This window comes from Micropterus salmoides, unplaced genomic scaffold (assembly GCF_014851395.1).
Source record: "Micropterus salmoides isolate LMB-PRFRI ecotype aquatic unplaced genomic scaffold, ASM1485139v1 Ms_hic_scaffold_11, whole genome shotgun sequence".
Classification (NCBI taxonomy): Eukaryota; Metazoa; Chordata; class Actinopteri; order Centrarchiformes; family Centrarchidae; genus Micropterus; species Micropterus salmoides.
In genome coordinates this window covers 3,183,264-3,206,473 of record NW_024040152.1, presented here as the reverse complement: position 1 = coordinate 3,206,473, position 23,210 = coordinate 3,183,264, and the positions used below count along the sequence as shown (strand labels likewise).

Genomic DNA, 23,210 nt, shown 5'->3' with positions numbered 1-23,210 from the left:
ATACGATATTTCAATATCGATCTAACTTATTATGATGTGCTAAGATGCCAAGTGGCTACCTATCCAGAAAGCTAATGCACACGGCCACTTTCCATAGTTACGACTTATGCCCAAGTTAATCTAGTGAAGGTCTGCCCAAGTAATTAAACTAGTAGTTACTTAACCTCTAGTGTGGGCTTTAGGAGATAACTTATACAGGAAATGGTCAAAAATAAACCCGAAAAAGCCCTCTGTGCATCTGCACTCGATTGCTCTTCCTCAAGGACCTTGACCTGCCTGTGACCTTAAAACTGAAGCTTGTGGACTGAAATTGAATTTAGAAAACTGCATTGCAAGTGAAAGCACACAAAGACTTGAATTTTTAGTGAGGCTCAAATACAGTTTCAGTTTAGATTCATAATATCACATTCAGTTTCAAGTTTATTGGAATTCGGTTTCAAACTAATAAATTCATATTCAGGTTGAGCAATTCATATTCAGTTCTAAATTATTCAAATTCAGTCTGTACTGATACAAAAATCAGCCCTTAGCCGTGGCCCCTGCCAGGCAGAAGAGGAGGCTGTGTTAGCGAAGCAGAGGGACAAAGTGACAGGGCCCAGTGAGAGAGAGAGCAGGAGGTGAAGCATGTAGCTCAACCTGTATGGTGGGGTCAGGGAGGGAGGGTCATTCACACCGGGGACTCTGGGGACATGTAGCCACCACTTTTTGAAAGTATCTGTTAAAAATGTTCTGAAAAATAGCTTGTACCAAGAAATGTTGATTAACAAATAAAATGCTATGAGAAAGGTTTATTTGCACAATAATAATAAAAAACCTGCAGTGCAATGTAAATATAAAGGAAACCTCGTCCAAAAAAAGTAACTTAAGCAAAAAATAATAAGCTACTGATTACTGTATTATATTTTATTATATTTTTATTTTGTGAATTGTCACTTGCCACCTGAATTTGGTTCTTCCCTTTATAAGAATAAAGACCTTTCCACCATATATTGGTGCAGAAAATGTCTCCAGAATGCAGGAAAGTGTTTAATGCTCAAAATCTTCTGGGGGAGGCCCCCCAGACTCCCTTATTGAAAATTTCATCTATTAATATTTTTTCTAAATAGTAGGCAAATGACATGTCCCAGTGTTTCATCACACCCCTAATCTGACCCCCTAAATGGATCGATAGTGTAGGTTATTGCCGAGGGGTGGGCCACCTAGGGAAAAAATGCCAGGGCCGACTTTTTGTCCCAGTCCAGCCCTGTTTATGTTGTCAAGTTTGTGTCCACTTGATAAACGTATGTACAGTTTTTGGTCTCCACCAAATCCTGAGAAAGATATCTGGCTCTTTAGCTGCTAAATGTTCCACTTTATTCCCCAACTAGTTGCTGCGTCTGTCTGCTTTGGCTGAGAGCACTGAGACAGAACCAAAAAAAAGGGCTGAAACAGGGAGCTAAGGGGAACCGCATAGTCGGGAGATAATGCAGTCATTTGATTGATTGTTAATATAAAAATACTGATTAATCCAGCTTTATGGAAGTGGCAAAACTACAATGTAAAAAAATGGTTGTGGCAGGGCTAATTTAAACAATTCTTCATAGCGTTGGGTTTGGGTTTTTTCTGCATAACAATGCTTTGTAGTACTAGTAACTATCATTAAATTAAGCTTTAATACAGCAATGCTGGAAAGTAACTAAGTACATTAAATATTCACAAATATTCTCAGTACATCTTTTTTATTTTATTATTATTGATTAAATTTTGTTACTGCTCACTCACTGGTTGCCTTTAACCATTCTCTGAATGATTTTCCTGTGATCACAAAAGAATTATTCTTAGCGGTTACTTCTGTGTTTACCCATTATTACTAAATGATCATTGTCTTTACACTTTATATTGAGGTGAAGGAATGATTGCTTGTTATGTTGAGATAAGTCCAACTGTTTTCTTATCTCAAGAGTACAAGTTTGTTATATTGAAAAGTTGTGTAATCACAATTCAATTTAATTTTCAATTCAGTTTAATTTTATTTATATAGCACCGATTCATAACAAAAGTTATCTTGTTGCACTTTAGGTCCAGACCATACTCTTTGCAATATATAAGAATATGTTCACTGGAGACTTTGAATGGGTTGTTATTTGGTCTCAATTTAAAATCTAATTTCTCTTACTTCTCACAAATTTAAGTGTGACTTGACGTAGAAAAATTCAGTGTAAAGTTAGTCTTGAAATATTTAATATATGCAAATTACATTGGCATTTGAAGTAATGATAAGATGATCATCTTAAAATGAAGGGTTATGGTTTGAGAACATTTTTCCACCTTGCTTAGCACAAGCTTTTCAGAAACTAATCAGATAGCAAATACTTTATCACACACTTGTTAAGAAAAAAAAAAAAATACAAATCACATTTTGGAAATATACACTTCTTCACCCATTAGCTGCACCCACTGCAGCTTGTGTCCTGCAGCACCAATACCAAACATTAGAGTGCCATCTAGTGGTGACAACATGATACTGCTGTCACATCCAACAGCAGGCCATAAACAGACGCACAAAAAATGACACAAACTCAAAAACCTTTCTGTAGGTCAACTTGTCTATTTAATATATAAAATACGGTAAAACATACGCAAAAAGGGAAGGCGGGTAAGAGGGGACCAATGGATACTTTGGTACAATAACAAACACTTTTTTTGTAAAAGCAGTATAGAATTTGTAATAACATATCAGTGCATACTTTTTTTATGAAAATATACACAAATTGTATATCATTCTCCAAAAACAACAAAAAAATTATCTTTACAACAAAAAAGCAGACTAGCCGAACACAATATATTAGCTATAATTTATTTAAAACTTTTTTCTTCAATTTCATTTTTTTTTCTTAAATGTATTTCTGTGTGATGTATATTTGTGTTGATATTACATTTGTATTTCCTATAACATGATTCACTCTTTGCTTGTTTTTAAACGCCCATGCATTGACATCATTGTGTCTGGTCAGAAATAAGTTAGACGTGTCACGCTGCCCTCCCCCCCACCCCACCCCACCCATGTTAGCATGTGTGGACCGAGAGTTTTGTACATTACACTCAAAGTTGCAGCACTGAAGCGGTTTGTCGCAGTCAACTCGTTCAGCGCCTCCGTCCACAGCCACATGTGTACTAATATCACTACGCTTGTGTTGGTTGTTTCATGTCATCAAAAATCGTGCAACATTAGTAATACCCTTTTTGAAGAAAAAAAAAAGAAAACAAATCCCCAAAAGAGAAAACAAAAATATATTTATAGAATATTTTTATATAATAAAATAAAATCAAATTCCAAATAAAACAAGATGCCTAAACTACACAAATAAACGCAGATTTCTATATCATCGTAACAGCTACTGTCAGTGAAAGCTGTCGTAATGATGATAATAATAATAATAATATCAATTCTCAGAGAACAATTAAAAACAGACTGTCACCAGCACAAATTAACACTGGAAAGTGAGTGAGACTTCTAAACATCATTATACAGGAGCAAGTATCATTTTATCGGGGGGATGCAGGTTCTTAAAATTATTTCTCAGCACGATTGTCTTTCTGTTTTGTGATTTCAGCGACCCCTAGTGTTGCTCTAAAGAACACGCCAGGGCTTCATGCGACCAGTGACTAACAAAACTCCTGCGAGTCCCGACGCAAAGGATGCCATTTTGTTTATTTTTACAAAGCTATGGCTTGCGGACTTATACGCAGGGTTTTTTTTTGTTCGAAGCTCAGGGTACAACAGTCTTAACAGTCAAAGTGTTTACACTCAGGGGATTTATGTTCACTCTGCCACACGCTCAGAAAAGCAATATTGACACTCAAGACTTGTCACAGAGCGGATGAGTGCGTGTGAATGAGTGACAGAAGGAGATGAAGTGAGGGGAGGATGATGGGAGTAGTGTGTGATGAGGCTGGGGGTTGGGGGGGCGGGGGTTGTGTTACCCATGGAAAAAGACCCCAAACTAATTTGTCATTTCAGTGCTGACACTCGCTGTCTGGACGGAGTAAACAGAAAAGTAGTGTGTAATGGAAAGTGTGTGTGTGGGGGTTGGGGGGGTTTGAGATTAAGCTTTCAGAGAGCAAAACAAACATACTGAGTGAGCGAGTGAGTGACAGGGGTGAGATGGAGGTGAGGAGGGCCTGCCCATGAGACGGATGTGGTCGCTGAATGTGGTAAAAAGTTGACAAGTCTGCGCTGGATTTGGGAGGTAGTCATTAAAAGATCAAGACTCGTTCTGAAACCTCCGGCTTAACGACAAACGATACTCAAACTCTGCCTCCAAAGCTTTTAACAAGCAAATGGACGGAGGCTGAGAGTGCTTTTAGGAAAAAATAAATACATGAATTTGCACTCTTGACCACTATGTCTCTAAAATCTACCCACTAAACCCGAAATCACTCTCGCCAATTTTATAGAATACAAAAATGACATCCTTCACATTCCTTCTACCTTCATAAGTCTTTTTACCTCTCCGCAATATAAAACTACAGCCAACCAGTGACAGGCGAAAGGAGAGATCCTTTAAATATACATACATGGCTTTTAACAGGAGGAAAAGTTAAACCTATAAAACAAAAAAAGAGGACAGGGGACATCCTTGGCTCACTTATCTGTATACTATCTGTATGTTTGCTCTAGAGTTTGACTGATATGTTTGTGACAGATAATACTGGCATTTTTGTACTGACGCTGTAAATACTCAATACACGGATATGCCAAAAAAAATACTTAATAAGTAGTGATTATATCTGCAAAAACTTTAAAGGTGGAGAAACCTTTTAGAGGGTAATTTAAACCATCACCGGACACTAAACTAAAAATGCACACAGAATGATAAATGTTCAGCGATACTCCTTCTAAAATGTTTTTAGTAGCTTATACTGTAGGCCAATTATTACCATTATTCATTCATTTTTGAATATAAATTAAAAAATATATAAAAATTATACTTTGTTTCTCTTATGCTTTAATGTTTACAGTTTCTGTTCTGTGATCAATTAATTTCTGGCAGGCAGCCACTGTGCCACAATAAAGAGTTGTAAGGTGAGCTCTGATCGGTTCATGTACAGTAATACATTATTTAAATTAAACTACAACAAAACAGAATTTAAAGAATTTAATAAATAGTGCACAAATGTATTTGTATCTGCTGAATATCAGATTTTTAACAGAAGCCTTATAACCAGCCAGGTATATCAGTCTAACCCTAGTGTGCATGTGCAGTATCTGTGTCCATGGGTCAGATGTGTTAAGGTGTCAGGGGTGGGGGTTAAGGTAAAGTGCCCTCCATCAGTGACAGAGTCCTAACCATTGCTCACTCCAGTCCAAACAGTCCGAGTCACCACGGCTACATCTTCCCTTTCTGCCTCTACAGCACCCTCTCTTGGCTAGTCAACATATTACACTTTATATACAAGCATAAATAATAATTTTTAAAAAAAGAGACCGATCCACTGAGAATTAATGTGTTTGCTTTTTTTCTGTTTCGTTAAGGGATATCCTGCCGAATATATAGTTAATATATACAATCCCTGTCATCTATTGTAGTCTCCTGCCCCGGTGCAGAGCTGCCCTTGCTATCGCCTGAAGCTGTTTAAATATATACTTGTATGATCTATTTTTTGAACCTTCAAAACACCATATCCCTGTCACACAAAAGCCACAAAGGTTACAGATTGCTTATATACATGGTACCTCACGAATCTCCCCTTTGAACATCAAGGTATCTATTCAAAACATGAGTCGCTTCACAAAAATAATTTCACCTGTGTGCACTGCAGGTGTGTTCAAGGATGAAATTGAGCATTTGTCCAAATCACTTTGTTAAAAAACAACCAGTTGAGGTAACAAACCCGTATACACACATACACACACAAACACACACGCCTTTCTCAGCATCTGTAGTTGACAAGATGTGGGCGGAACTGGGAGAATCTTCGTCATGTGTCATTGAGCTGTTGCAGCTCGTCCCTGATTCAAAGAAAAGCAGTCTTTTACCTCGGTAACAAATCATGTTCCTCGTTTTACAGCTAGTCTGCATGGTTCAGATTAAATAAAGACCCCGGGGTCGTCAGTCTTGTACAGGGCCAAAGTGCCAGCCTGTTGACACGGCCACCGGCTGGGGAGGGAGGCGAGTTTTTCTTTTAGTGTCCTCATATTCAAAACTGAAACGAATCCAAACTCTAAAGATCAATAGTCAAGACAGAAGGACAAAATTCCACGCTTTAAAAAGAGCAAAATGGCCCAGGCTCTAAGACAAGAAACAAGAATCTAGAGCTATATAGCAATACAAGTGTGGTCGGGCCGACGTGTACAAAGATGTGGACTCACTTGGTGGCACTGACTTAAAGCAGTGCAGTTGTGTTTGACCAAAACCTACTATGGAAAAACAGACAATAAGGACATGAGGGTGGGAGAATACCACCAGCCGCTAACCCAACGCAGGGCATGCTGGGAAACCACAGCTGGTACATATGTCTGCTCTGCCAGTGGCTGTCAACATATCTGGTGAAATAGTCCGAGCGGCCAAATTTAGGGTTTTACTAGCCCCTGTAGCCTGATTAAAAACATACTCATTCACTTCTATTCAAATACAGCTGAACAAAGTCCAACATTGTAGTTGTTTTGACAAATAATCCCTGGTTTGGTGGCCCAACCCCCTTGGGGTTCTGTCTGTGTGTGAGAGTGAAAGTACATTAGAGTTCAAATGTGTGAGCACATACAAGTGTGTGTCTATACGTGCGACATGAGAGTGTGTTAGCATGCTTGTGTGAGGTCAGCGTTTCCTGTGTGGACAGTAGCTTACTGGGTCGATGGCAGGTGTGTGTGTGTATATACACACACACACACACACACACACACACACACACACATACATACAGTATATATGTAAGTGTGTGTGTATATGCATGGGGAAGGAGATTGGGGTCATCGGGGCTGGTGGGGGCATCTACACAAGCCACAAGTACACATCTCCATCTACATCCTCCTTCTGTCCGTCCATCCATCTCAGATCATCTCTTCATGTGACCCAGGTATCCAGTCTCATTCTCTTGACGTTGGTCCCGTCCTGCTCCTGGGGCTCGGCCGAAGAGGGCCGCAGGAGGACCATGGTGGGCTGCTGGGCACCAGCGCTGACTTGGTGGTGGAAGTCCTGACCCCCGCCTCGTCCCTGGTTGCCGTCGTCCCGGTCGCTGCCCTCATACGAGCTGCCGTTGCTGCTGAGGCTGTCGACTGGTGAGCGGCCCTGACCTCCCACTTCCAGGCGCAGGGTACCAGGGTAGGCGACCGTTACGAGACCTTGTCCCTGGACTTGACCCTGGCCTCCTCCACCTCCCCCGGAGCCACAGGTGGAGCTGGGAGTGCTGCGGTCGCGGTTTGGTGAGACAGGTTCGGACTTGATGTTGATGTTGGGGTTTGTGTTGACTGTCAGTGCGGCGCCCTGAGGTATCTGGCCCATCGGCCTGGAGAGGTGGGGAAGGATAGAAAGAGAAACAAAAAGAGTGACTACCGACAGTATCAGGAGCATCATTATACAACTACCTGTATTATCCTTGAACATTACACGAGAGCAGACCTTCATTAGACAACAGTTTGCAGGGATGAAACAGAGGTCAGCCAATATTGCAAAAAATTCAAGGAATGGTCACTGTCAAATGAATGCATCACCATATACAGATAAACATAAACAAGGATAAGCTAGCCATTTTCAAAGACAAACACCCGAGACACTCTGCGGCAATGCTACAAACCAGGCAAAGGTAGGCTTGGGTGCACTTCCGCACATGGAGAACAAGGACACACAAAACAAGTAGGACTACATAGGCCACATAAAAGCAAAATCCATAAGCCATGCAGCCCAAACATCCTTGCAATTTGGATTTGTTAAAGTTCACATTGCGCAATTACAAGCAAATAGGAGCTTGTAAAATAAGTCATACGAGATCATTGGAAACTTTCAACCTGCAAGGTGTGAGGTTTTTGAAGCATTCCTTGTAAGAGCACACCCCTTTGCTGCAAGTTACCTTCTCTGATGCTAATTCCATAACAGATCAGCGCAGCATCAGTCCAGAGCGCAGGCAAACTGCTGGCTATCACATATCAACATCTGTCTACTCCTGCCTTTTCATAACCCTTTCCATTTGTGGGTTCTTTCTAATCGTTGGTTTGGATTATGTCTCCTAACAAACGGCACGACAGCTCCAGTGGAAGCAACTTAGGCAACTGTGTCAATATGTGGTTGGAGTTTTAATGCTATTATTCTCAACAACTCAAATAAAACACCTAAGGTTGTCATTAGACAGGACACTTTTTTCTGATGCTTAAAACCAAGAAACCCCCAATTCTGCTGCTTTTAACAGAGCAATTAAGAAGTCTAAGGATTCAAGAAAATCCAAATCACTGTTTGACAAAACTGTGGAGCTGTCAAATTAGTATTAGCTAGCTAACCTGAATATAAAAATAAACACATGAGAGTTAATGATTCCTCTGCTTTCCTCTTGAAGATGAGGAGCCCAGTCTGAGGCAATGTGGATCTGATAATAATAAAAGACGAATCCTTCAAAAGTCTGTTGCCTGCGTTTCATGACCCAAATGTTGGATGCTGCTCTTTACATACAGTGGGTACGGAAAGTATTCAGACCCCTTTAAATTTTTCACTCTTTGTTTCATTGCAGCCATTTTCCAAAAATCAAAAAAAGTTCATTTTATTTCTCAGTAATGTACACTCAGCACCCCATCTTGACAGAAAAAAACAGAAATGTAGAAATTTTTGCAAATTTATTAAAAAAGAAAAACTGAAATATCACATGGTCAGAAGTATTCAGACCCTTTGCCGTGACACTCATATTTAACTCAGGTGCTGTCTATTTCTTCTGATCATCCTTGAGATGGTTCTACGCCTTCATTTGAGTCCAGCTGTGTTTGATTATACTGATTGGACTTGATTAGGAAAGCCACACACCTGTCTATATAAGACCTTACAGCTCACAGTGCATGTCAGAGCAAATGAGAATCATGAGGTCAAAGGAACTGCCTGAAGAGCTCAGAGACAGAATTGTGGCAAGGCACAGATCTGGCCAAGGTTACAAAAAAATTTCTGCTGCACTTAAGGTTCCTAAGAGCACAGTGGCCTCCATAATCCTCAAATGGAAGACGTTTGGGACGACCAGAACCCTTCCTAGAGCTGGCCGTCCGGCCAAACTGAGCTATCGAGGGAGAAGAGCCTTGGTGAGAGAGGTAAAGAAGAACCCAAAGGTCACTGTGGCTGAGCTCCAGAGATGCAGTCGGGAGATGGGAGAAAGTTGTAGTAAGTCAACCATCACTGCAGCAATCCACCAGTCGGGGCTTTATGGCAGAGTGGCCCGACGGAAGCCTCTCCTCAGTGCAAGACACATGAAAACACCTGAAGGACTCCAAGATGGTGATAAATAAGATCCTCTGGTCTGATGAGACCAAGATAGAACTTTTTGGCCTTAATTCTAAGCGGTATGTGTGGAGAAAACCAGGCACTGCTCATCACCTGTCCAGTACAGTCTCAACAGTGAAGCATGGTGGTGGCAGCATCATGCTGTGGGGGTGTTTTTCAGCTGCAGGGACAGGACGACTGGTTGCAATCGAGGGAAAGATGAATGCGGCCAAGTACAGGGATATCCTGGACGAAAACCTTTTCCAGAGTGCTCTGGACCTCAGACTGGGCCGAAGGTTTACCTTCCAACAAGACAATGACCCTAAGCACACCGCTAAAATAACGAAGGAGTGGCTTCACAACAACTCCGTGGCTGTTCTTGAATGGCCCAGCCAGAGCCCCGACTTAAACCCAATTGAGCATCTCTGGAGAGACCTGAAAATGGCTGTCCACCAACGTTTACTATCCAACCTGACAGAACTGGAGAGGATCTGCAAGGAGGAATGGCAGAGGATACCCAAATCCAGATGTGAAAAACTTGTTGCATCTTTCCCAAAACGACTCATGGCTGTATTAGATCAAAAGGGTGCTTCTACTAAATACTGAGCAAAGGGTCTGAATACTTATGACCATGTGATATTTCAGTTTTTCTTTTTTAATAAATTTGCAAACATTTCTACATTTCTGTTTTTTTCTGTCAAGATGGGGTGCTGAGTGTACATTACTGAGAAATAAAATGAACTTTTTTGATTTTTGGAAAATGGCTGCAATGAAACAAAGAGTGAAAAATTTAAAGGGGTCTGAATACTTTCCGTACCCACTGTATGTTTGTGATTCTGTCTTTCAGACTGAGTATTGCAGTTCATCACAACCAGAACCATGCGATTGTTCCAGGAGATTCAATCAAGAGTGACTATGTTCCACCTGTTGACAGGGTTCAGACCAAAAATAGCACCGTGCTCAAAGAACGCCTGCGTTTGTGTGAGCATGTGACTACAGATACCGGTGAAATATGACAGTGTGAGTAATACATCCATCAGTTATCAGGATTTTACAGATGCCGCACAGAGATTTACACCATTAGGAACATAAACTTGTCACAACACAAAAAATGATTTTCCTCTGTCTTGAGGGTCCCAAGCAGTAGAATTATTTTGTTCATGTGACAAATAATCTAGCAGGAATGTGTGCTTTCATGTATTTGATTGGCCAAAGTAGTGCATTGGTGGATGACATCGCGTTGTGTCGTGGCCAAGTACAACTTTTTTTGCAGGATAGCTGTCTGTATGACATGGATTTATTCAGCCAGCACCAGCGTTTACACTTGAGGGATGTTCTAGTCCTATATCTCCTATCTTCATGGGCCTGTGAGAACACACTCCAACCTTTAATTAAGCTGCTCTAAACGTGATTTCTGTGCATGTGCCTTAAGATGCTCGGGACAAAGTCATATGCCAAAATGAAGAGCTTACATCTATGTCAGTGTCTGTGCTTCTACCTGCCTCGACTCTTTGATCAGCCCCTCCGCCCTCACACTCAGCCTCCACCCCCGCCTCCTCCGCTGGCTGGAGGCTGAGTCGAACCTGTCACTGAGGCTGACACCGGCTGTTGACGCTGCACCGTGGCTCGCTTCTTTGACGGTGTCGACAGGATTTTTCGGATAGTGCTCGTTTTCTCTCTCTCCCCCGGCTTGACACAGTCTATCAGAATTTGAAGCTCCCAATTACTGCGTTTCGCCCCTCGGGTGTGTTCTAATATGTCATATCATGAGCCATCTGCAGCACCGTATCTCTAATATTCCCTCAATTACTGGCAGACAGAGAGGGGGATTTAAGATAGTCCTTCAGGCGATCTTGGGTCTGCAGCACTTAAATGTGCTCCCTGCCTTGCTCCATTTCTGACACACTTACACTCGTGCACTCTTGGTGTCTTACATACAAATGCTGCTTCCCTCCTATACTCTCTCTCTCTCACACACACACACACACACACACACACACACACACACCAGTCCCTCTGCTGTGGAAAGGCTCACTCCGTCTTTTGCCATGCCCACTTCATCAAACGTGCGCGTCGGGGCTCAGGCCGGCGCAGGTAGATGGATGGCGGTGCCACTGGGGTGCCGTTGCTATGGCGAGTGAAAACGGCAGAGTCAGCGGGCCGGCGACAGTGATGAAGGCGAGAGCGGCAGGCTACTCCTGAGCGCCAACAGCATAGCGAGCACAGCCAGAAGCAGACACTTGGTTACAGTGCGGTGTGATGAGATACAGCCATGTTTCCCAAAATGCTCTGCTTTTCAGAGGACGCTGCAAATCACCTGTTTCTTAATTATATTCAAATCAGACACATTTACTGAAGTAGGGAGATGTAGGATCCTGTATGTATGTATGTATGTTTGTGTATATGTAATACATGGCATTGTATGGCGTGTAGATGTCATTTAACAGCCACTGTTCCACTTGGAACAGTGTTGGAAACTTGGAAACACTTCAAAACCTTTGATACCTTAAATTTGTAATTTAAGTCATACGCTTCACTTTAACATATTTAGTTCTATCTTTCAATGTATGCCTAATTACATGTACATTTTTTGTGTTGGCCTGTTTCATCTTTTATTTTTAAACATCTCTTCATTTCAGTAGCAAACTTTGCAGTTCAAGTTTTGTTGAAACTGTGCTGCGGTTCCTTCGTGCAGCAGATATTTTGGGAAAGCGGTGTGCTGTAGCTGTGTGGCTGAAGTGTAGAGAGTACAGTACCAGCAGAGGCCCTCCTCCCTGCCAAAGAGCAAGTTGGATTGAGAGGCCAAGCTGTGGAGGGAGGTGGAAAAAGAGACAAGCAAGTTTAAAAAAAGCTAAAACAGCAGGGAAACAGTGGGACGGAGGTCTAGTCACGGTCAGTCCAGACATGGCTACAACAAGAAAAAAAATAGCTTCAACAGCTGCTTCAGTCACACTGAGATGTTGTTAGAGGTAGAGCAGGGTACGGCAGGAAGTGTTAAAGCCTGCGCTGACACAAAGTTGACAGTCATCCACACGCAAAGCATTTTCACAGTCAGCTCCAATAAACTTGAAGTCATTGGCTTTGACTAAAATTGGACCAGAATCTCAGTGCAGACTGTCATTAAAGGAACATTCCATAAATGATCAAATAGCATATTTTAAACCGGCTACTAAAAACTTCTGTTCCCCTTTTTACTGGTTTACCTCTAACTTCCCTTGCACCTGCTTTACTGGCAAATTTGGGGTGAAATAATGCTAAATTTACAAAATGCAGTATATACTGTGACAGCAATTATTGGACAGACACTGCTAATTTACTTTTTGTCCTCTCAGCCTTTAATTCCTGCCCTTTGTTTTGAGAATTTACAGTAAAATAAGTTATTTGTTTCTAAGAATCCAACATGTTAAGACAATCAGCTGGTTGCTAGTAAGCAGAGATTTCTTGATTGCTGCATGCAAAGTCTGACGTTTTTGCTTTTTAATGTGGATCAAAGTAACCTGTGACGACGCAATTAAAACAGAATACTATCTTCCGAGTAGCATGAAGCCCGATGAAGCTGCTGCTGGTTTCAAGAATGTGGTTTCTAATCTGTAGTCTGGGAAAACAAGGATCCCTCTGGGGAGGTTTTACTGAACAGCCTCTGATATCATGTGTGCATTGTGCCCTGCCGACAAACAGTGTCCTGTAAGCAATTTAGCAATGTGTGCACTGTCTGTGTTTTTTTTTCCCTCTCAAACCACAGCTGAGAGAGAGCCGGGAGAAGGGAGGGGAGAGAGAAACAGACTGAGGAAGACAAAGTGTGTGTTTTATGGGCTAAAAAAGCAGAACAAAGTGTGGAGAACTAGGCAGAAACTTCAGCCGCTGATAAAACATTTTATCTACTCTGTTAGCTCCATAATGATAGATTAGTAGCTACGCACATGGATGGATAAAAAGGACAAAAACAACACTGATGGACTCGCAGACAATGTCCCTGAAAGTCTCTCTGTTTATTTCCTGCTAAGGGGTCACAAATGGAGGCCCCGTCTGCTGATAACACACTGACTCAGCGAGGAAACAAATAACAAACGGCATACGTAGAGCAATTCCATATAAACAGGCAAACCAGCTGAAAAGGAGGCTCTGCAGGGAGGGAGTTTAGGGGGCAGCCGTGACATTAACATTTAGATTGGGGAGTGAGGAGGAAGATGCAACAGGTGCATGCCGAATTAAACAGAGTCTGACAAAAGAGCAGGAAATAAGCGGAAAGACGAAGTAGTGGAAGAGGCATGATTAAAAAGCGGGGGTGGGAGAGGGTAAGATGACAGAAATCATTTCCTTGTGGAGCCTGTGGCGAGGAAAAGTGTGGACGACAGCGAAGGCGAGGCTCACAGCCAAACCGTCATTCACTGTTTGATTGGAAGAGCTTGTTTGCTCGCTGTGAGGCCGCGCTGTGATGAAATCGAAAACAAACCGGAGCAGTCTGGGCTGCAGAAGGGTCCACGTCTGCCTGGGCTGTCCTAGGACGGCACGATTTTCCATTCTGCCGAGAGAACAGTTTGGTGCGCTGGGAAAGCTTCCCACATTTCTGTGGTGCTCGCTTGTTTTCAGTGACAGCGAATCTGTCACCCTGATCCCACACACAACGCAGTAAACCTGCCTGGTGTTCATTCTAGTGTTAAACCTGAGAATGGAAAGAATTAATACTGCTAATTCAGTGAAATTAATGATTATTGTTCCCAATGTTTTAAAAGAATATCTTTATTCTTATTAAGGCACAATAAACATTCTGACTAAAATTGTTTGATACTGACAACCATGGCTCCAACTTTTGATTTTTTCCATCTTAATTAATTTGCAGATTATTTTCTTGATTAAGTCTTTGTCAAAGAAATTCCAGCAAAAAGTTCCCAGACCCCATGATGAGATCTTCAGTCCGAAACCCAAAGATATTCAGTTTACCATCATGGAAAAAATCCTTCACATCTGAGGACTGGTCGTTTTAATACAACATGGAAATATAAAAAGAGAAATTGCAATTAAATGTTACAGGTAATGTTTGTATGTATAAAACTCAATTGTCCTCAAAGCTGGCTGCTTTTTCAGAGTCTCTGAGTGGTTTAACAGATCTGTTTGCTGCAGGATTTCATACAATCTGGACAGCCATTTGTTAAGATTTATAAGGCGATATGAAGTGTGCTGTGTACGAGCTGGTGGTTAAGTGTTAACTATATACTGCTTTGTGCTGAACCCCCTGGAGTCACAGCTGCTGTATACAATAACAAACAACCTATTATCATATTTGCATGGACAATTTTCATCTTGTTAGATAGAGAAACAAACAAACAGCCTCCTTCCTGACAGCTGACGTTATTTGAAGTATTCTTCTTTTAACACATTTGTTATCTTTAATTTGCTTTTTGTGTGACACAGATTCCGAGCAGCTGTAGTGTCTCTTAAATGAACTTAACGCCAAGATGCATTAGTAGCTTATACTGTTCTTAACAAAAGGATATTAGCATTAAGGGGGCTGTATAATGTTAAATGCTTATTTCAATTGTGTATACGTGTATGGATTTGACAGCTAAGCTACATCTAAATTATTCTTTTTAGTCATGCTACTGTAGGAATTTCAGGCCTACATATATCTGAGGAACTGAAGCTTCCAGTCAGCTGACAGTCATAGCTAAACGGCTGAAAAGTAAAATTTTAATGCAGTAAGCATGTCGGTGGAGCACAGCTGTGTGCTGGGACAGTGTTTGGGACTAAACGCAGCAACCAGAGAGTCCTTTCATTTGAGAAGCTAGCAAGGCTGTCACACTGCAGCATCTTCTCTCTTTGTTCATGACACTTCCAAAGAGCTTCAGATCTAAGCTTTAGGTGGCATGAAAACTCTTACAACCACACCAGTAAAGTGACAATCGGTGAGGTGGGGGGGGTTGCCTTGACGGAACTGAAACAGCAATGAAGTACAGAGACAGCAAAGCAACAACAGGCGTCACATTCAACACACAAATGGAGAGAAAAGATGGTTTGATATCATGTTTGTCATGTAATTGCATCTATTCTGTAATTTCTTAGGGTTATTTTGTTGTTTTGGCTCATACAGCGCAGGGGCAGTATAATAACTTCACAGATAAAAGGCATGGCAGAGCTGCATAGCACTAGACACTATCATGTCATTCACCTCAGGTTAGCAGCAAAATTGGAGATGCAGTTAACCATCTCTGCATTCTGTTTCTCTGCACCCCACATGCTGTGGAGAAAAGGGGGAAGGGAGGACAAAACAAGAGGGAGTTACAAGCTGCTCCCCCATCCACAGGTTAGCCTAGCACAGCCAGATTGGTTACACAAATGACACAAATATGCCTGATAGAGCTCAGGCAAGATTAGTTTTGTACACATAAAAATAATTTGGAAACATTCTTGGAGATGCAAGATTGGGCGGCTCCCACCTACCTGTAATGTGTTTTCATGGGAAAACAAAATAATGTAAACACCTTACTGATAAGGACTTAATCTCTGAATTAACTTAATCACAAAAGCACTGATAAACGTCGGTTATTAGCAATTATTGGAAGTGATCTGCTATAAAGTTTCCAAAGCAACATGAGACGTCTCAAAGAACTCTCTCAGGAAACACTCTTAATTATAAAGACATCACGCCCACAGAAGAGCTGCATCACTAAAAAGCAGTAAAGTCACAGTGGTCACAAATTAAGGCTGACATCCAACCTCAGATGACACAGCTGTGGTTGCAGTGTTTTTTTTTCTCATTACTTCAAAGTTCAGATCCCTTTACAGGAAATGTTTTCATTATTTCATCTGTTTCCTGTATGATACTGGCTGAAAGTTAAGAGACGCTGTACAGACTGACTTGAGGTGTCTCTTGTTGTTATCAGATCACCAGAATATGAAGGTTCAGCAGGCTTACCTCAAATTGTGTTTTAGAGGAGCCAAGAGCCGAACTCATAAAAGACTTCATAAAGACTGCATAAATCTTAACTATTGTAAACTCACTTGTTAGCATCAGCACAGGCTAAACTGAACGTTCGTGGTCCTACAAAGCCTGTGACACAGGTGTCTTTAGTTCTACTAAATCTTAAAAACATATCTAAAAACTCTTTCTTCGCTCGTTTTATAACGGATGATTTGGCAGCTAACTTGTGTGAACTTAGGGTGGACAATTATTCCAGCATTCATTTATTTTTCCAACCAGTGGTAATGGGGGAGTGTTCGACCCAGGCTCATCACTGTTGCAATTTTCCTCCAACTAATGCCAAACACATTGTAATGGTCAATGTCCATCTTAATTCTGAGGAGAACAGCAAGCCCATCAGTAGTTATACAGTAACATATTATGCATTTTGCAAAGATAAACATAGATAAACTTAGATCTCAGGGTCTTAGTCTAATGTCGGTTAATGCCAAATAGGTTTTTCTGAAGGTTCATATTTTTCATTGAACCTTTAACATGTCCCGAGTTCAAACTGCGATGGACAAGAGTTGTAATGTATTGAGAGAGGACTAACCAGCCAAAATAACAGTAGGCACAGTAGTGTCTCCAGACTCTGGAAGTGGTCGTGGAGAAAAAGAAAAAGGGACAGTTATTTCATAAGTAGGGTTTGGGGTCATTTTCCTTTAAGGTAACAAGAAAATTTGCCAAAGCTAACCAGATGTGCACTTTGGGGGTGCCCAGACCGACTAGAGGGACACTTTAGTAGTAAGTAAGACCTTTTGAGGTTGAGAGCCAGTCCAGCTTTTATAATTTTAAATCCTGTGTGTCTGTGTGCTGGATAACACAGCCTCGCCTCGCCGCCAGGAGCTAAATCAGAGAGGGACTCCTGTGGGAGTCAGATGCTGAGTGAGGGGGGAGGGAAGGGGGGGGAAGTATCTAGGTCACCACCGAGATGAATCAACCGCAGCTGGGGTGATGCTACTGCTCCGTGCAGAAGTGTTTCATGTGTATGTGTGACATACATGGCACAAGTCTATTGGTTGGATGTTTAAGGGAAAAGGTCAAAGGTCAGGAGAATAAAACTAATTTACGAGTTTGCTGGATGACAAAAAGGGAGCTTACACCAAGTTACTGAGCGATGCCAAGCTCAGCTGCTGTGACTGTTGCTGTTGCTGCTGCTGCTGCTGCTGCTGTTGTTGATGGGAGACCGTCGGTTGCTGTTGCCAGGCAGCCATGTTCCCAGGCACCAGCCCTGGTGGTGTGAATGTCTGGAGCGCTGTGAGATCTGCACTCGTCAGCTGGTACTCTGAGATTAAGAGATGGGAGAGGAAGTCACAGAGGGAGAAAGACGCAGAAAGGAGGTGGAGAGGAGGGGTGAGGGGGATTGTTTTACATCATACAACTTTCTGGTGCATCAATATTAATCAGCGCTAATCCATATTAATGGAGACCTTTGAAGTGGAATCATTCCAGAAGCTCTCACACAATGAACAAAGTGAATATTCATAGTGGTTTGTGGCATCACACTGCAAGGTTTTCAAGTTTCTACGACACTCAAGATTCTTCATGACATAATGCAGACTATATCTTTTGCTTGGCTTAATGTTTTTAAGTCAGTCTTGGTGGATGGAGTAGTCCATTTCTCGCCCTGATGTGAACAGACAGATTCCGTTTGAGCTGCCCTCGCTGTCTTACCGGTGTTGTAGGCCGTTTGCATGCCGGAGAAGGGCGCTAGGAGACTGGGTGTTGCCACGGAGACCACTGGTGTGGTGAGCGACTGCGCCACCTGGGAGCCACCTAGCCGCTGAGCATTCTGGGAAGACAGAGAGATGGACGGAGGAAGTTAAGAAAACTGGAGACACTGGAAGTGGAAGAGGTGATTACTGCTACAATTGTTCTAAACATGGGTACTGGGGGCCTTCATGGGGCCAGAGGGCGGTTCTAAGGGGTCCCCACCGAAATAAAGAGTAGTCTGATTTCTTACAAATTTAATATATAAATAATTGTGTCCAATGTAATGATGTATAATTATCTGCATCTCCTCTGTGTACAGTATACTTAATTCAAGCTGAAACCTTTGTTTTGTGCAACATTTCAATGGTAGTCTGGAACTAGTGAGATCATATCTCAAAGTTTTGGTGTCATGTTATGGAATTCTGGTTTACATATAAGGATTTGAAATGTGTGTAATCGTGTAAATACTCTGACAAAAGATGCTTAAACATCCATCTAAGATTTACAACCAACCCCTCTCTTTCTTGGATCTTTGGATCCTGTGTTGTGGCTCCGTGTCGTGAGAAAATCTGGTCTGTTTCCACAACGAATCGTGTCTTTTTCTCCTTATATGGGCCCAGTGTAGGAGTTCACGGCACATGACTTCATCCATTTTCAACAGCAATAATGATAATGGCTAGCATGTGCTTTTCACTGCACAGCAGAGTGGATGCAGAGACCTTGTAATGTGTCTGAGAACAATTTAAGTACACTGTTACTACTGAAATATTTCACTATAAACAGAGCGTGTTCTGCTTCTAGTTGAAATAAAAAACAAATACATTCTCCTGTGATTTAATTGCACCCTCTGCTTTATAAAGCTGAAGTGCACCAACTAATTAACTTTCAACCCTGAGTTTTCCTGCCACGTTTAAAGTTTTATTGGCAGACTAAATAAAGAAAACTATTCTAAAACAAATCCAACAGAGCACTAATAACTAAAGTCTGACATAATACGAAGTTAAATTACTTTACTTTGCCTGTGCAGGGCATTGGAAGATGTTTTATTCATCGTGCCACACACAGAAGGGTTTCTGCCCCCTGTGAGAAAATCCAAGCACCTCGGTTCTCTCTGAGGCATTTGACTTTTCGGTGACACTTTAACATCTGCGTGGAAGATGAGAAGTGTCTCGCATCTCAAGGTGGCGTTGGCACAGCAACGCTGTCACCAGGGCCGGGCGCTTGGGTTATGTAGCGTCACGGCGGAAGGTGTTATGAGAGGCATCGCTGTGCTAGAGAATCATGCTGACAGGAACGCATGCATCGACAAGGATGACAGTGGAGATGAGTGTGTGTGTGTAAGAGTGTATTGAAAAGGTATGTGTGTAAATGTTTGCAGAGAGGTATGTGAGGAATGAACACACAACGTGAGGCGTGTTTGAGGCTTACGTGTGTGTATATTTATGCATGTGCGTGCGTGTGTTGGACTGAAGGGGTCAGCGTGTCGGACTCAAACATGGCCGTCTGTGTTCCAGGTTGGAGACTTTGTGATCTTTCTTCACTCTGATCCTCAGTGCATTGACACTCAGATGAAACCAAACATGCACATGCTGAGCAGCTTTCACACAGAGCGTCAGAGACAGCTGGTTGCTCTGGTTCCCTCAATTTCTCTTTATGGACTGTTTGTACTGCACACATGAGCTCTACTGTACCATCACATTTAGCACAATCTAATAGATCTGTAATTGTACAATTGTATCATTTTTTAAAGCTTGTCCCAAGCACAGTGGGCAGAGTAAGTTACTGGAAAACACAACATAAAGTCTGCTGGCCCTTCAAAAAAGGCTCTCGGCTGATTCCCACTAAATTAATCATAATTAAGAGAATCAAAGTCAAGTCTTAACAAAGAGGACATTTAGATTAGAAGGTTGATATCATTCGCATGACTGTAAGCTAAGTATTAAGCTAGTCTCAGCCAAGAAATAGTTTGGCCCATAACGCCTCATAAAACAGTGAATTGTAATTTTTACATATATATTTTTGTACAAATTAAATAAACGAGACAAAATGTGTTAATAAATGAGCTTTAGAGGAGTTTTTGTGTTTTCTTCAGACAGAGCCAGGCAAGCTGTTCTCCTTGTTCCCAGTCTTTATGTTAAGCTAAAATAGCTAGCTGCTGGAAGCTTCCATCTACCATATTCTTTCAAAAAAAATCTTTCATTAAAGAATGGTCTCAACCTTCTGATCTAATTCTCTGCAAGTAAACAAATGTGTATTTCCCAAAATGTCAAACTATTTCTTTAAGTCAAAAGCAAATTCCAAGTCAAGATGGAAGTCTATCTGGTCTGAGTGAGGCCAAACATAATGGATAATTTTCCTTTTAAAACTGTGTTAACAGTGGGGTTTTTTTTGTACTTTAATGCAAAGGCCTAATAATTTAACATGAAAGATGTGTGGCCGTGCAAGGCCTGCCTGTCTTATTCTGTATTGTTCAGGGATTTTACCAGGTACAGCTGAAACCTCTTTGAAGCTCAAGTCAAGTCTTTTGGGAGTCGCGTGTCAAGTCAAATCTCACAGCAGGTGAGTCAAGTCACAAACATGAGGACTTCAGATTTGACTTGGACTTAAGTTTACATCTCCACAGGACTCCAAGAGGCTTGAAATAAAAACATCACCCGCGAGGGAAACCTAATATAGGTCAGCTTGTAGTGAACCCTGAACACTACAGTCCAAACCCTCCAGGAACCAGTGCAACCAGGTGATTTGTCCACTGTGTGTCTGTTGCTCTGATGCTCCGAGTTCACCGGGTGCTCTGACGCTCTAACTGCACTTCTTCTACTCTTGTCATAGCACCGGTGCCAGTGAGTCAACCCTGATGGGATGTGTCTGCTGACTGTGTCACACTCATGCTCAGTGAGATCACACAGAGTTAGACACCACAGCCACAAGGCTAAAAGTCTAGAAGTCTATTCACCTCACTCACCAACTCCAGCTCTTCCTCTGTCTGCACAGCGTTTGGAGGGGAGGGGGGTAAAAAACAGAGGACGGTTATGTTTCTAAAACAACTAACTGCAGTGAGATGTGAAATTGAATTAAAAAGTTAATGTAGTATAGCTGACAATATTTTTCTAGTTACATTACAGTGATACGGACATCAGGGCCTCTAGTTTTAAAGCAGTGTTGCACAGTCAACGCTAAAGCTGAACTCCTCAACTATGATGTCATAAAGCAGCCAAACTGATCGATGTTGAAATCAAAATTAACTTATGTTGCAGAAAGAGAGATTTAGAAGCCCAGAAGTCCAACTCTTGTAACTTTCTCATTTATACCTGATGATAAATGCCAGCTGTTCATTAGTGGGTGTGCTTTTGTGAGATTTCAATAAGGAAAATATTCTTACAGCTGTGAACACAAAGCTGTATTGTGACAGAAATAAAGATGGAATGGCTCAGCATGAAGTTAGATACCTTTGCTAAAGCAAGACTAAAATGGGAAAAAGCTAAGGGGATGAGACAGCCACAGAAATACATTACATGTTGTTACACTGTTGTGTGCAACAGAGGGTGTTCCCCTGGACAGCTGCCTACTTAAAGACCCCGAGGCAGCTATTAGAGGCTGAGAATTATCCTTCCATTCAACTACTGAATTGTTTAAGTTGTAATGCCAAAAGATTCATTCATTCAGATGGAGGCATTGAAGTTCTTATGTCAAACAAGTGTTTTTCCCTGTACAGAGAGGCACACTGTCTGCTCATGACTCGAGTCACTCAAACATGCCACTCAAAAAGATCTCTTTGTGAGTGGTTATTGCGTGAGGCCCATTGTATTAATAGGCAAAAATATAACAAGTAGAAGGAAAGACAGATTAATGAGTAAATAATTATTGACAAATAATTATTCTTTATTTTTTCCACGAGTGCCTCAACAGGAGCACGCCTTTGTGTGATAAAGCTTCAATCCATCTACTGCTTCATTATAAGCCACAGTTTATGCTACCTAACCTTGACAAATGCTGAGATAAAGCACTATTCACATTCAGCTCTGACTATATTTTTTGTCCCGTCCCCTGTGAGCTTGAACCCATCATTTGTCCCCATGTGGCTCCTGTAGTTGTGTTCTCCTCACCAGCTGCATGAGGCTCTTGCCGCTCTGCGAGGTGATGACCCTCAGGTCCGGCTTGCGGCTGTTGACCATCTGAGGGCTGGGCGGAGGCGGAGACTTAGCCGGGACTACTTTCCCCAGGCTGTTGCCGTTGGATACGGAGAGGAGGCCCGGGGAGGCCCTGGCACTGATGTAGCCATTAGCTGGAGAGACACATAAAAAAAACAAAAAAACAGAGAGAGAGAGAGAGATTTGGTGAAGGGTGGAGAGATGGAGGAGGCTGTGTGTTTGTCTGTTTTGATGTTTTTAGTATCTGTATCTACCTGTGAACTCTGCTTGGCTGCCTGGGTGTGTATATTCAGCTCTTTGTTTGTGTGTGTTGATGTTTGCCTGTGTGTGTTCTCATTAGCGAGTTGGATCGCTCTGTCGCACCACATGCTCCTCATCGTTTCTGCAACTCAAACATTGTTTTTTGGCAGCGCTCTGATTTTTTTCTGCATCCCGTGTCACTCTCTCTCCAGAACTATTTTCTTTCCACTCTCTCTCAACGTCATTCCTCTTTTGTTTTAGTTGTCTCAGCGCGTGGTGAAAAAAGACAAACGTACCTGGACTCTTTCCATGTTACACTGCAAAAAATATTCTAAGTCACTCTGGACTATTACTAGGCCATTATATATATGCTTTTGTCACACATTTTTTTTGATGAAATACCTGCATTGAACCTGTAGGAACTGAAGTGTGCACAGCCTTTCTTTCTCAAGACTTGATGTTTTGGCCTTCCCTTGGCATAGTATTTTTTAAAAACATATTTACAATCCAAACAAATTTGTTTCAAGAATTTACTAGAAATGATCATGAAAAAAGCCACAGCAGTACCCTGTATATGGAACTGAGTCAAACTGCAGTGTGTAAGCTCATGGTAATAAACACAGTGTGGCTCACTGATGTTTTTTTAATGGTTTTTTGGTAACAATGGAGCTCTATGGCACAGAGGAAGAAGCGATATCAGGCTTTGATACCAAGGCAATACTT

The 23,210-nt window shown here is 41.8% G+C and overlaps 1 protein-coding gene across 9 annotated transcripts in view; it reads right to left on the bottom strand.

The window, feature by feature from the left end:
• Positions 1-2,567: 2,567 nt before the first annotated feature.
• mef2d (myocyte enhancer factor 2d) overlaps positions 2,568-23,210 on the bottom strand; it is a 101,230-nt gene continuing 80,587 nt past the window's right edge. For 3 of the 9 annotated variants that reach the window (XM_038710416.1, XM_038710418.1, XM_038710417.1), the window contains exons 7-13: positions 22,203-22,381; positions 21,053-21,082; positions 18,061-18,178; positions 17,488-17,671; positions 15,595-15,663; positions 12,185-12,235; positions 2,568-7,485 (exon numbers count right to left, since the gene is read on the bottom strand). In XM_038710416.1, the coding sequence (XP_038566344.1) occupies positions 7,044-7,485; positions 12,185-12,235; positions 15,595-15,663; positions 17,488-17,671; positions 18,061-18,178; positions 21,053-21,082; positions 22,203-22,381 (1,073 nt within the window). In that variant the 3' untranslated portion in view covers positions 2,568-7,043. The remainder of the gene's footprint in view (positions 7,486-12,184; positions 12,236-15,594; positions 15,664-17,487; positions 17,672-18,060; positions 18,179-21,052; positions 21,083-22,202; positions 22,382-23,210) is intronic. The other 6 variants (XM_038710422.1, XM_038710423.1, XM_038710419.1 and 3 more) reach the window with 5 other exon arrangements.